Source organism: Brachyistius frenatus, unplaced genomic scaffold, assembly GCF_029030835.1.
Source record: "Brachyistius frenatus isolate BFR_SWC_R1_liver_20210118 unplaced genomic scaffold, ASM2903083v1 Contig_7, whole genome shotgun sequence".
Lineage (NCBI taxonomy): Eukaryota > Metazoa > Chordata > Actinopteri > Embiotocidae > Brachyistius > Brachyistius frenatus.
The window spans coordinates 7,067,983-7,082,264 of NW_027210606.1; the positions used below are offsets into that span (position 1 = coordinate 7,067,983).

The 14,282-nt window shown below is 40.0% G+C and overlaps 1 protein-coding gene across 3 annotated transcripts in view; it reads right to left on the reverse strand.

The window, feature by feature from the left end:
- dclk2a (doublecortin-like kinase 2a) overlaps positions 1-12,438 on the reverse strand; it is a 41,540-nt gene extending 29,102 nt beyond the window's left edge. For 2 of the 3 annotated variants that reach the window (XM_069689271.1, XM_069689270.1), the window contains exons 1-2: positions 11,503-12,436; positions 5,924-6,261 (exon numbers count right to left, since the gene is read on the reverse strand). In XM_069689271.1, the coding sequence (XP_069545372.1) occupies positions 5,924-6,261; positions 11,503-11,908 (744 nt within the window). In that variant the 5' untranslated portion in view covers positions 11,909-12,436. Of the gene's footprint in view, positions 1-5,923; positions 6,262-11,502 lie in introns of all 3 variants that reach the window. The other variant, XM_069689272.1, reaches the window with a different exon arrangement.
- Between the last annotated feature and the right edge of the window lie 1,844 nt (positions 12,439-14,282).

Sequence of the window (14,282 nt, forward strand, 5' to 3'; positions counted from 1 at the left end):
CATTTTCTCTTTTTGCCAACATATTTCTCAGGCCACAATGCATCTGACTTCATAGGAGTCTTAATGTGAAAAGGTGCAGCCAGGTCAGTTGCAGCCTGTTGGTAGTGCTCAATACTCACACTAGAGATCTACTACAGTGGAGGCATTTGTAAAGTACAATATGGCTGGCCAAGTCTGTAACTATCCAAAACTGAAAATGTACCATTCATACACACTTTACCTCATTATTGACCATATGTGTGGAAGTAAAAAAGGAGCAGGGTTGAAACTTGTAAAACAAGCTTTCTATGAAATCCAGGCGTTCGCTCCAACTTCGAGTGTAGATCTGATCAGATCTAATCACTTTTACTTTCTGACATAGTCTACTTCTCCTTCTGTACCTTTATCTGTAAACCACAGGGAAACCAAAGACAAAGATTACATAGTAAAGCAGAATCTGTCTGATTTATGGAATTAAGGAGTATCATTAGTGTTGCAAAAAAGCAATTTGGAGGAAAAAAAAAATAACATCTTTATTTTTAATCTCTAAATAGGCTATATCTATTCAAATGATGCAAATTCCAGTGTCAGTCAATCATAAGTGAGTATTTGTTTGGTCTTTACAATTCAGTTCATACACTTGCTCCTTCTGTTTTATCACATGGACTCCTCTCTGTCAGCATTTGTAGGTTCTTGAAGCATCTGTCAATTATTTCTCTATAAGAAAGAAACAAAAGCAACCACTGGATCGTTCCCCAAATTAATGAATGCATCAATCAAACAAAGAAAATAGGAAAATCGTATTTTCTGCCTGCCCAGTCAGCTTTGAGATGTAAAACAGGGCTTTCACTCAAAAGCAGCAGCTGATTCTGCTGGCTCTGATAACCAAGATCTACAATTAACATTCAGTCTGAGTGGCTCTGAGTCGAGGAGAGAGAGTGGACAGAGATGTATTGTGCAGGCGCACTCACTCGCACGTTACACAACCATAAACACACACCCGCAAACACACCTGACAGCTGCACTTTAACCCTTCCTTCCATCTTATAGCTCTAATTATCCGGTGGTGGCCAGGGCACCAGTGGGGGGCCTCTGTGTGTGAGGCGTTGTGTGCATGTGCATGTGTGTGTGTGTGTGTGTGTGTGTGTGTGTGTGTGTGTGTGTGTGTGTGTGTGTGTGTGTGTGTGTGTGTGTGCGTGTGTGTGAGAGAGAGTGCATCAGCGGGAGGGGCTGTAGCGCCTGCAGACCGGGTAGCTGGGACCTCTGATTTGATTTTGGAGGAGCAGATGGTGAGCTGGTGCTGGAAGGCATTTGGAGTGTGTGCGTGTGTTTATGGGTGTGTGAGGGACTGACTTTCGGATGAGCCTCAAAAGTGTGTTTTATAGAATCTGTGGGGTTTATACTGGAATGACAGCATGATTTTCACAAGAAGAGGTCATATTAGCTCAGATGCCAGTTTATAAAGGCACCCCTAGCTAAAACAAAAGTAGTCATTGACAACTGTTTTGCAATAAACCCTTCTTTCATGGAGGATCTAATGTTTTGTTTGAGGTGTTTTTACTGACTGGTGTTTCTATAATTTTGTCCACCCTATTTTTTTATCAACGATGATAGGCCAAATAACACCAAATAAATCAAACCAAACAAACAAAAATTAATACGTGTTTTTTGAGAAAATTCTCTTCATTGCGCAGATGAATGAACCTTTTAAAAAAAGACAGAACACATAAACTGAAAATTCATTGTCACACTGATTAAAAAAAAGGACATTTCTCCCTTCTTTTCTGTTTAAAAGTTTATGTTTTTGAGACATATGGTTTTCACCGGACTGCAACAACGTGGGAATTTCCCTTTAGTCTGTGTAGCCACCAATATGGCACCACTCAGGATGTGAAAAGAGGCTTATCAGAGTAGAGAGGCTCCATGACAGAGGGGCCTCTCAACAAATCATGCTGTCAGATTATCCTCTTCACTAACGCTTCTCCATTCAGTTCTCTCGGTGTTTAGAAATAAAGATTATGTTGAATGATATAACACTTTATTCTGCACAAAGAAATAGTGTCAGCCTGCGTTGAAGAATGCAGTCACTAATTTAAATCAAATTTACTTCTACTACCATGGACAGGGAATTATCAAGTGTCCAGCTCTGGTGTCAGGATCAGGTTACGGGAGTATTGGGTTAAACCTCTTAATTAGAATATTAATGTAATTCTAAGACCATCCTGTTGAAGCCAAGAGAGTAAGACGAGTCATAAGAAAAACTGTTTTTTTGTGGCAAGAACAATCTTTCGAATGTGTAACTGCTGCGGCTACAAAGTGTGACACTGAAAAAGCTGATTTTGCTTGTTACAAACAGCTGGTGTAAAAAGTAAATACCAATTAAGCTTCCAGGGATTCAAGGTTGCCAACAGTTTGTCCTCCAACCCATGAGACCATATAGGTCGGTTGTTCCTCCCCTCAAATGCGACCCATGGAAGGTTTCCTGAATGAGCACCCCTGGTTAGTTTAGGCACCAAAGATAATGGTTTGGGTTGAAATGATCAGTTGAACTGTATTGTGCATTTACTACTTCCTTAAACTTATGCAACCTGCATTGTCATGGCAACACAAAATGAGTGAACAAGGAAAAAAAGTATTGATGAAAATGAAATTATTGGCTTTCCTGACAACATTTTCTTAGCTGATAACTACCCAACACAAACATTCACCTGTAAAACCTTTTGATTTTTTTCAAAAATATGCTGCTGTACTGTGTGTAAGGATTTGGTGACCATGCAGAAACTCCAGACTCTAACAGCATTGATCTGATGGAGGAGAAATGTTGGGCTCCAGCCAGCACAGAGCAGAATTCATCTCAAAGGAAGCTGAATAAAAGTCTACTGTAACAACTAGCTGATGTGATTATCATTAAAAAAAAAAAGAAGAAAACAGCAACCTTGTCGTGAATATCTAAAGGAAGTGACACACTTGTCAGCATGAATTGTGTAAATGTATAATCTGTAAATACTACAAAATACAGGTTGTGAATCACGATTAAAAATATTTTATGTATCATTTAAAATATAAAAAGCTAAAGGGGAATCAGAGTTTTTCCTATAGCCAGTTTCATTAAATCCCCTCCGTTTTAAATGTTGGTGTTACGTTTGTGGTTGAACTGGCTGTGATTCATCTTCAGTCTAATAAAAGAACATTGTGGATGACTAAAAGCACAACAGGCCTGCGTGCTGTGTGGTTTGAGATCTTTCTTAAATGAGTTGCCATTAATGCTACACTTGTAAATCACTATAGGAGCCATGTATAACAGTGAGTAATGGTGAATAATAGTGTGATTCCTGTGCGCACAGATAAGCAAAACACTGCATCCTAATAATGCTGAAGCTGACAGTACGGTTTCATGTCTTCTAACAAAAGTTAAATTAACAGACATTATGGCCATTAACGGACCATAATGTCTAAGAGTTCAGAGATGTTATTAACAGGTTTTAAAAAAGGAAAGGTCCAGCTCAATCATTTTCGACATTCTGCTCACCTCTTTTCACTGCAAATGATTAGTCAAAGCATCAACTCTCAGTATGGGTGGACAGACAGGGTGGACACCACACAACAAGCACTAAAGTACTGTATGTCCTTGTCCCCAGGAAAGACTAATGATACACTCCTCCAAGCAATATGGAGCATAAAAGGCCTGGAAATAACAGCTCGTCTGCATGGCTGGTCTACTTATTAATTACTAGGAGATGTAAACTGAGACAGATCGGGGCTTTTTGTCACAGACATTGGACTGAATTAACACAGTAGAGGCTCTAAGCAAATTCTGAAAAGTATTATTAATGTGTACAGCTCTGAGCGATGCAATTATTAACTACTATACTACTTAGGTACTATATATATATATATATTTTTTTTTAATATATCACCCTTTGACATTAGGTATCATCTGAAGCATGTGTAGCCATGTCATCCAGTTCAAGCCCATCCACTGCAGGAAGAGAATGTAAATAAATACAGTGATGTTCTGGATATCATTATATAATTATAACAAGTCATTAGAGGTTGGACAGTGCTGGTCGGACAGAAACAGTGCTGGGTTGGCTCTGTCAGAGGTGATAAGGATCACAATTCTCCAGAGTCATTTGTCTGGACTGTCCAGCCCAGAAAGATACCCGTCAGCTCATAGGAAACAAACATCAGCTGTTTTGGTTGTCAGAGTCTGTTTCTTAGTTTAAACTTGTTTTGCGATTTCTCTTTCACACCTCTCACTGGTAAAACTCCATTTAACTATTAACTATTACCCAGGAAATACATTTTCAGTAGTTTAGGACCAATGCCACTGACCTACCAGGCCTCTTGATGTTTTTATAGCCTTTGATCTAATCAACACCCCTTAATCAGTACAATTGTCCATTAAATAAAATACACAGGGGTTTAGTCCCATCGCCAATGAAACAAAACCTGAGCTATAAATTGAAAGTAACGGATATCAAGCCAGCAGTTATGATAATCAATCAACAACTTTAAACTCCAAGTTTACATTTTTTATGATTTTTGAACACACACCGTTTGTGCAACTACAGCAATCTGGGCAAAGCACAGCAAAAAGGCCTTCCTAATGCATATAATATATACTATACAAGTAACCAAAGCACAGCCACTAACTAGTTTCTCCTCATACCTCTCACAAACACCTATTCTTAATCATTACACGCCCATACTCACTACGCATTCGTCTGACCAGCACGGAAATGTCTCTCCAGACACCAGATTTAAAAACTCTGTATACTGGGAAATATAGAGATTTATTTGGTAGTGAAAGGCTTGATTAGTGCGAAGTCATCTAGCAAGGGCTTGAATGAAACATTTAATTTGTTTTAACATTATCTGGAGGCACTTTGTCAGTCAATACGAGGCCAGCAGCTTGTATCACAAAGTGAATTCAACCATATCTGGCTACCATTAACAATGTTAAGGTAATAATCCAGATTTAACAGAGCCTGATCATAAGCAAAGAGCTGATTATCAACAAAAAGACAAGTTAAAACGATATATTTATGTGGATAATAATGACCTGCGACCTCTACCAGATGAGACATACAGTAAATATAAATCTTTTTGATGAGGGGCACTTTGTGTTTGAGCTCATCTCATCTGGGAACATCAGGAAACCCTCAATGAGGATTTCAAATGGAAACATTAATACATATGTGTCCCAGATGGACAGGATTATAGCACAAAATGTCTCACGTGGTGCAAAAGGGGCAGATGAGGTAGGAGGATACAATACTGACGGATGTGGCAAAAGCCCTGGACTTTAAAGCGTATTCATAATTGCTTTGTTGAAATAACTGTGGCGTGTAATTATGTATGGATGATTAAATGGACTGTAATTACCCAGACTGCTGACACAGCTGAAACCTATACAGTGAACCCTCGCTATAACGCGGTTCACCTTTCACGGTCTCGCTGCTTCACGGATTTGCATCGTGCATTGAAATCACATTACTACTATATGTAACGTAGATATATTTAATGTCCAGTTCTATCTATTTCAATTGTAAAATAAAGGTTACTACTTCACGGATTTCGCCTATCACGGTTTCTATTTGGAACGTAACCCCCGCGATAAACGAGGGTTCACTGTATATCAGTGTTTTTTAGAGATAAGCTCAGCTTTGCAGTTCCATCTGGTTCTCATATGCACATCCACCAGTTTGAACTCATTGAAAACAATATGTTTAACTCACTCCAACTGTCTAGTTATGTCATGTTAGTCAGTGAGATCACAGGTTGGCAAGAACAAGAGAATACCTAGTTTCACTGACTGGTTTTTCACAAGTTTGTGTGGTGATAATCAGAGCTGCGCTTAGCATCCACACAGGAGGACAGTTTAACGCGAGATCATCTTTGCAGACTGGTATATTATTTAACAAGTATTCATCTGACTTACCTGCTTGCCTTCCAAAGTGTACAGTCTCCTCACGGCTCCAGAGTCCAACTTGATAGCGTCCGTGATGTCAGTGAGCACCTGCTCGAAGGAGTGCGCAGTTTTCTTATTGAGCAGTATCCGTACTGCCTTGCGAGGTTTGACGCCGCTGCGGATGACTGTGACTAGCTTGGGTTTGATGAAGTCCTTAGATTCACGCTGCAGCTCACTCTTCAGCGGGATGAGAGAGGACAGGGAGCGTGACGTGCCGGTCCTGATGCCCACTGACCAGTTGGGATTGACATTCTTGGTGTAGTCCACACGTCTGAAGGCTTCGTTGGAGGCGCACACGTAACTTTCACCTGGAGGAAGAAAAAAGTTCTACAATCATCCGTCTGGGATTACATGAAAAGACAGATGCAATTTAGACAACCTGAATGCACAGAATAACTTTGGCAGGATCTTCAAGATGCTTGGAACAACCTACCAGCCAAGTACCATGAAAAGCTGTGTGTATACGCACCAAGGAGGTATGGTGGTGGTTTAAAAACCAACGGTATTCACAACAAATATTGATTTGATTTATGTTTTCTGTAATTACTGCACTTTGTTTGAAGTTAATAGATAAATAAAAACTGCTTGTAGCACAATTTTGCTCATAAAAGTTTCACAGTACAGCAAAAGAAAGTCTAAAAAAATTATTCCAATTTAAATATTGTGAAAATTACACACACCTTCCACAGAATCAACCTCACATATGTGGTATGCCTGATAAAACACTGCTTCCACATGACATTACTCGAATCATTGGAATAACAGAGTTAACATTCTTCAGCTGAAACAAAAAGGCACATTGAGAGGCAGTGTAATTCTGTCCTCCCTCCCTCTCAGCTGTTGAGCTGCTGCACTGGCCTTCCTCCAAAGCAAAGCATTTTGTTTCATCTGCCAGCATTCCATTTGAACACATTAACACGCAAATGTTTCCTCTTAAGAACAAAGTCATGTGACGATTCAGGGGCTCGGTCGGTAATTGAAAACCACAGTGAAGATGCCTGGTGATTGTTTTGAAGGCTGAGTGTTGGACCTGCGCTTCAGTGAGCCCCTCTGTCCCACCACGGGGCAGAAGGGGAGAGTGACAGATACTTTCTTTTCTCATGCTACATTCCTCAAGAAACTATTGAAGTGTCCACAAACAATCAACTCTCTATCAGTAGCAACTGCGAAACTTTTATAGACTTTTTTTTTTTACATTTATATTTACATGTATTTTACTAAATTATTTTTTCCGACATTTACAGGGAGTATAATTTTTTTTTAATTAAAAATTAAAATCACAGAATTTTTTAATTAATGAGAAAAGAACTTCACATACAAACAGAGAAACTTGAATAAATAGCTCGTGAAATAGATGTCTGTCCAGCATGAAACAAAGTGCAGTAGAGCCAATATTCAGCAAAGTACTGTATCTGTCATCACCTCATTCCTCATGGCTGTATCTTCGTATCAATACAATACAATCAATACTTAAGGGGCTGAATCTGCAGGTTGTTCAGTCTATAAGCAGCATGAATTATACTCTTTTAATCCTCCATACCACAGAAATGTATGTGTATACAATTTAAAGAGAAGCTAGCAATTTGTGGCATTATGTTTATCATCCCTTGGTAACTTTTTAATTTACTGATAAAAAAAAAATCCATCCTCTCTTCTGAAATTTTGGTTATTCGATGTGTGTCAGGACAAATGAATTTAGCAACAGTGTAAGAAGGCCAAATAAGATACCGTGTCCCATGACACCAGGTTTTATTAAGCTTGCAATTAACCAAAGGCTAATTAAAAGTCTAGGCCGCAGCTGGAGGGACAGAGCTGTGGCTGAACACTAAAACAAAATATAACTGAGCCCATCATTCATCTGAGGGAAAGTGACAGAATACCGAAATGCCCTCAGATGGCGACTGGTGAGAAGTCTATTCCCTGATGTCCCTCAGTGATATGATAGGAGCCTCAGCCACCCACCACTGGCTGTTGTCCTCATGTGCACAACAGATGAGGTCGACCTTAACAAGGCTGTCGAAGCAGTCTAACAGTTTTTACTGCAGTGATCGCACAGCTGTCACTGTTTCAAAACAGAAGCGATGTCAGTAAATGGCCACAGTTTTGTTAATGTGTTAATATTAAGACTTTATCAGACTGCTGTCACAAAAACAATGAAATGATCCCATGATCTAAACATATCTGGTTTGTATGGGCTTCAATATTTCTGACTTAATACTCACAACTGCAGTAAGAATCATTGGCCACTGTTTATTATTATTTGATCACAACATATTTAGAAGGTGGAGCTACTTGAAAAGTTAGATTATAATGGACACACCAATAAATGGCTTTGAAGAAAAGATTTTTAGAAAAAAAACCATGTCAATTATATTGGCGCTTCCATCCATCGAAATCCTTTTTCAGCACTTACAGTGAGATCATAAAATGTGTTGCCCTCATCCTGCCAAAACAGAGACGACCACAGCCTCATCTATCCATCAAGCATAAATCCAGGATTCAGCTGAGTCTTAGCCTGGAGCTACACTCCATGAACTGCTACAAATTAGACATTTAAAAATATTCATGACTAAGTAGCTCAGAAAAACTGACTTTATTAATCAAAGATAATTGAAATCAAACATGACTTGGATCCTAAATTCTCCATATCTAACAAATCTTAGTAAATCAGCAGATTCAAATAATTAACTCAGAATTCTGATTCCATGGACACAATCATATTTTGAGTATGTATTTTTTATTATGGAACGGGGCATTTAATTCAGATTTGGGAATGAAACTTTCAGTAAACCCTGGAGGCTATATTACAAAAATACTGACGTACATATAAAGAGTACAGAAGTGTAGTTTCTGGTCACTAGTGGCAGCGCTGAACACAATGCCGGAGCACAGCTGCACTTCAGTCCCTCTGCAAGGAAGATGTGAAGTCCATGATCATGGACTACATTGTTTGTATTATTCTAAATCATTAGAACTTCAGTGGTGAAAGTCAAGTTTTGACAACGAGTTATATATTTATTGTTTTCTCCTTAACAAACTTCATATCATAAATGAGTGGGTTTCCTCAATAATACAGGACTGTGATTAGTGAAAAAACATTCCTGAATCAAGACTCATTTTCAAATAACCAGTTTGCCATTTCCCATTGTTGCTGAGGACAACAACACATCAACACAGCCATAAAACACTGAACAGTTCTAATGCTGGAGTGCCTTACCTAATTTCAACATCAACATAAAAAAATAAAAATAAAAAAAGCTTAATTTCCCTATTTCATACAAATAAAACCCTTTGGTGTTTCAATTTCTGTCCCAACTAGAATTCCCCTGTCAGCACGTTATGGACCTCCACAAAGCTCGTTGTAAACTCAGTTCAGTACGTACTATACCTCTCTGTGTTGTTTTCCACCAGCACAGCAGTTCAAGTTGACTGGGTGGCTCGGTAATCCCATCCAGCCATTAGGGGCACGTGTGAATAGTGCTTGATTGGGTTTCCACACAAAAGAGCCACAGCAGGCTTCAATCAATGGAGGCAGACTGCTGAGCTGTACAGTAATGTTCCCTCTCTCTGTCCATTACACTGGTGAGTACACAAGGATAAGACTCGGGTGTTTGGCCCACCTGCTGTCTAAGAGGGTCTGCTAGAAACTACACAGCCTAAATACATGATTATGATTGACCAGGACACGATCATATCCTTCGCTTATTCAAGGCCTGGTGTCTTAAAGAGTCTGTTCTGTCTTAAAGGGTCCAGTCTGCAAAAATCATAAACAGAATATTCCCACTTACTGACCCAACAAGGTATCTAACCTTCATGTATCTCCTGAAACTGCTGAATCTATTCAAGTGTGAAAGTTTAATAAAAAATGAAAATGTAAACAGTGAAAGAGCCTCAGAGGAAGCAGCTGCAACTTAAACTGAGGAAAAGACTCTTCAAGAGGGCCCACTTCTGGCTCACTCAAGTGTAACAGATTTAACTTAAACATAGATAATTATTCTACAAACACCACCAGAGGAGGTTTTCAGAAGACATCTCATTTGCAGATATCTTAAAACCTTAAACAAAACCTGCAGTGACACTGCCAGGAAGAGCTGAGAGTAAAAAAGGATTATGCTGTGATTGGAGTGAATTTACCAATTAAAATTAATGACTAAATGAGCTGTAGAAGTGTCAGTCACAGACAGAACCAGAGCACCAAAACAACTTAAGCTCAGTTTGCCCAACTAGTGATGCTACAGAATTTAGATCAAGCACTGGCCTACATCCCCAGCAGTCCCTCAGAGGACAGCATATAGGAAATGAGTGCAGCACAGAGACTAAACTTTAGGGGCTTTTGTGATGAAAATAGACCCATACATAAGAATAAAAACAACAGTGAGAGGTCAGTGGATGGTAGCACCCGTGGCCCAGCAGTAACCCCTCAGGATAAAAGAGGACTGCAGGCCTGTCACAGTGCAGACAGACACTGTAGGGCTGAACATGAAGATTAACTCATTACTGAGAGGTCACTCGTTGCAGAGGGAACAACACAGCAGGAAAAGTGAAAGGGTCACAGACTGTGTCTTGTCTGACCCGGTTTCCATTTGACTATTTCAATGCAGACATATGCGACCTGGCCATGATCGGACCACAAGTGGCCAGCAAAAGTACAGGTGGAAACCCACTCCACCTCCAGTCCACCTCCGAATGTGGCCGCACATGTCCGGACTGAAATAGCCAAATGGAAACAGCCTCTTTGTTTCTACAGTGTGTGACACTGTTCAGCTTTCTAAATAGTCACCAAAATGAAAACACTGAAGCATTATTTGAACTAATGGCTGCAGTTTTTTTTTAATTTTTTTTATTAAATTTAATTCTCATAATGTTTCCAACCTAAGTGTTCACATAGGCACTGCAAGGAATGACCTGGATGGGGGAAGGGACACTTTCATCTTTCAAGCCCCAAGGGCGAGATCAATGGAAAAGGTTTTAACGGCCAGTGAACCCTGCAACAACATACACGCGCACATATATTCATTCTTAGGCAGGCGCATATTTTGTGGTGCACAAAGCACTTTCACGCCCACATAGGCTCACAAATAGAGTGTAGCGGGAGGAGTGAGTCCGTCCAGCTGAGATCAATGGACAGAGATGGACATTAAGCAGAGCTTTGTTGCGAACACAAACTGCACAGAGGAGGGGTCTGTATGCTTGTCTGCTGCAAAGCACTGGGTCAGACATGTCAGGACAGTTATGTCAATGCATTCACAAGGACACACGAGAAGTTCTGCATTGCAGCCACAATATAGAGATAAGTGGTTGAAGTAAAGGAGGTCTTTTGAACAAAGTAAAAACTTTAGTTGAAGTCACGGCATCAAGAGTCAACCCCTTAAAATGTAACTGTTCAGTAATTTCCATGAGCCATTTAGCCAAAAAAAAGTTTGCTTTTATATAATCAATCGCATGTCTGAATCAATGTACATTAAGCTCTAATCGAAAGAATCAAGTATTTGAGCTGCTGTCGTGATGTGGTCACACGAAGTGATCGTTACATCCACCATCGCCCTTACCCTCTACTAACTCGTCCAGGCCAGTGATCCTCGTGCCCCCATCCAGCGTGTATAACATCCGGACTCCTTGAGGAAGGCTGACGTTGTCCGACAGGGAGCGGGTGAGCTCCATGAGCAGAGCATCCAGAGACCTGAACCGGTCGTTAGACACAGCATACACCAGACCTTTGAAATACTTGTCTCCATTGCGATAAAAACGCACTTTTCTGGCTTTTTTCTCGGACGTTAGGGACTGGAGCGTGCGCGTACGATAGAAACTACAGTGCGCACTGTGCGCGGGGCTGGGGACCAGACCGTTGCCTCTGGAGCCCGACTGAGACCCGGAGCCCGAGTTGGTCCTCGGCGTCCGGTGTGGCTTCTCTCGTTCCTCAAAGTGTTCAAATTCAATACTTCTGCTTAGTGACATGTTGTTCGTGTCTTTCTCTTCCTGTTTTAAACGCAACCTGAAAACAGAGGACAAACTTTAATCCAGAGAGAGAGAGAGAGAGAGAGAGAGAGAGAGCAGAGGGATCGATGTGTCCTGAGCCGGATGAAGGACGAACTACACGTGTGCGTCCCCAGCCTCGACTTCCAGTCCACAAACAGTTGGGACTACTTGCAGCTGCGCCGGCTGTTTGAAACGAGTCTGTCCGCTGAAACGCAGCTCCAAAAAAAAAAAAAAAGAGAGAGAAATAAATCAAGAAGTGACCTTTAAGTCCACTGACGCCTGAATCCCAAACCGGCTGATCCGATGAAGTGATTTCTCTACCAACAAAAACACAACAGGAGCAACAATCCAAACGCCAGCTCGGGTTCATCTGGTTAAAAATGTGTCGAATAAGGAACATCTGTGTTTGACAGACATCGCAGTGGACCTGCTGTTGTCTTACAAACAACCGAGGAATTTCTACCAAACTTCGGACGCAGGGCACCTCCTTCTCCCAGTCACATCCTTCTCTAACTGGTCGTCCCGTCAAGCTGTCAGATCAATGGATAATGAGACGGAGGGGAAGCCTTCCGCGCCTCGGGGTCCTAATGCTCCCTATTGTTCTGCTGATTTATTCAAGACAACAATGAAGTTTAAATCGAACACTCCCTGCTGGATGACCTCATCTGTGTCCAAACTGTTAAACTTCGGGGTCGACAAAACAGAAATGAGAAATAAACACAGGAAAAGTAAACATAGGCAAATATAAGACTATTGATATAGATTTGATATTGATATAGATTTAGGCTATAATAATAGGCTATATAGTTTTACGATTAGCCTACTTTGTATACAAAGCTATCTAAAAAAATAAATAATGCATTTAAATGATATTTATGTCGATGTCACTGCAACTAGAAGGGCACTCAGAGAGGGACCTCCAATAGGCCAATACCACACTCTTCTAGGATATGCAAATATGCAACTGCAACAATGTCAAATGTCAAAATACGCTTGTGCCTAGTTGAAGCCTCACATCTCAGCTGTTGTATCAGTTCTCCCCAATAAAACCACTGTCCCTGAGAGCATATTGTATCTCTTGAAACGTCTATGTTGTGTCACTCTTGAACTTTACTACCATTTACTGGATTTCAAGTTGCATGATATTTAGTCGGCTAAATGCCTTATCTCGCAATGTTAATGAAAGTGAGAAATAATTTTCATGAATGATAAATTTAACATTTATAAAATTGAAACCCACATTTACAGCACATTAATGCAAACAGAGTATCCCAGAGAAAACCTTGGGGAATTGGTTGTATGCAGCTGTCTGGTAGAGTATTTCCCAAAACAACAATACATTTGATTTAGTCTTTTCTGCTTTAAAACAGACAAATACTGCTTTTAAAAACATTTTCAATAAAGCATAAATCTCACCTCCGTCTCACTTGTCAAAGTTCATGATTAAGTGAGATTTAGAAGAGAGAATTATTGATAGAAATCTTCCAAAAGTAGATTTGGGGAGTAAATAAAACTTTACTGTCAATATTAGCTTGGTGACCAATGTGATGAACGTAACTGCTTTATTAGGGTTCAGGTAGTGGTTGCTACAGAAAGTTCAACTGAAACTATGTATTTATTTGCACAATGAAATAGCATGTTCTACTCTTTAGAGAAATATCTAGAAGATTTTCTTGGGTTACACAACTTCACAACACTTAACACACTTTCAAACCTTATCAATATATTATCAATACCTTTCTTAAATAATGGATTTAATATGTCTGTGTAGCAGAGTGCATCAAATACTAATCTGGACTCTGCCAAATGGTGAGGTTGGATTATACAGAGCAATGCCAGCTTTACTCACCACCTGGTGGGTTCCTGTTAGAAACTCACCCCCGTTCCCTACCAGGCTCTTACCTACCTGCGTCACCACCTGGCACCACACAGCTCTGACCTGAGCCACACTGTCACTGCAGCTTGTCAAAAAAACAGGGCAAAGAGAATTTTAATAAGCAGGCTGGGATGAGTTAACCCACTTTTCAACTACAGTAGCCTAATTCCTGAAGCCAGTGCAACTGAAACTAATAACTCAATCTTTGTCACTTTTTATGAGTACTCATTTGGTGCAAGCCAAACAGTAACTTTCTGACCATCAAATTGAAAAATTATACTTATGCCTGGGTCCTGACAAAAATATGTAAAGGTATTTTACTGTAATCAGAACAAGAAAAGGCAGAAATAACTAGGCATAAAGATAATAAAATATTTTTAAAAATTGTTAGTGTGTCAACATTAAAAGACATTTCATGTGGGAAAGAAAGCATGTTCCTCTCTTGTACATATGCACATAAACCACCATTGTATTTCC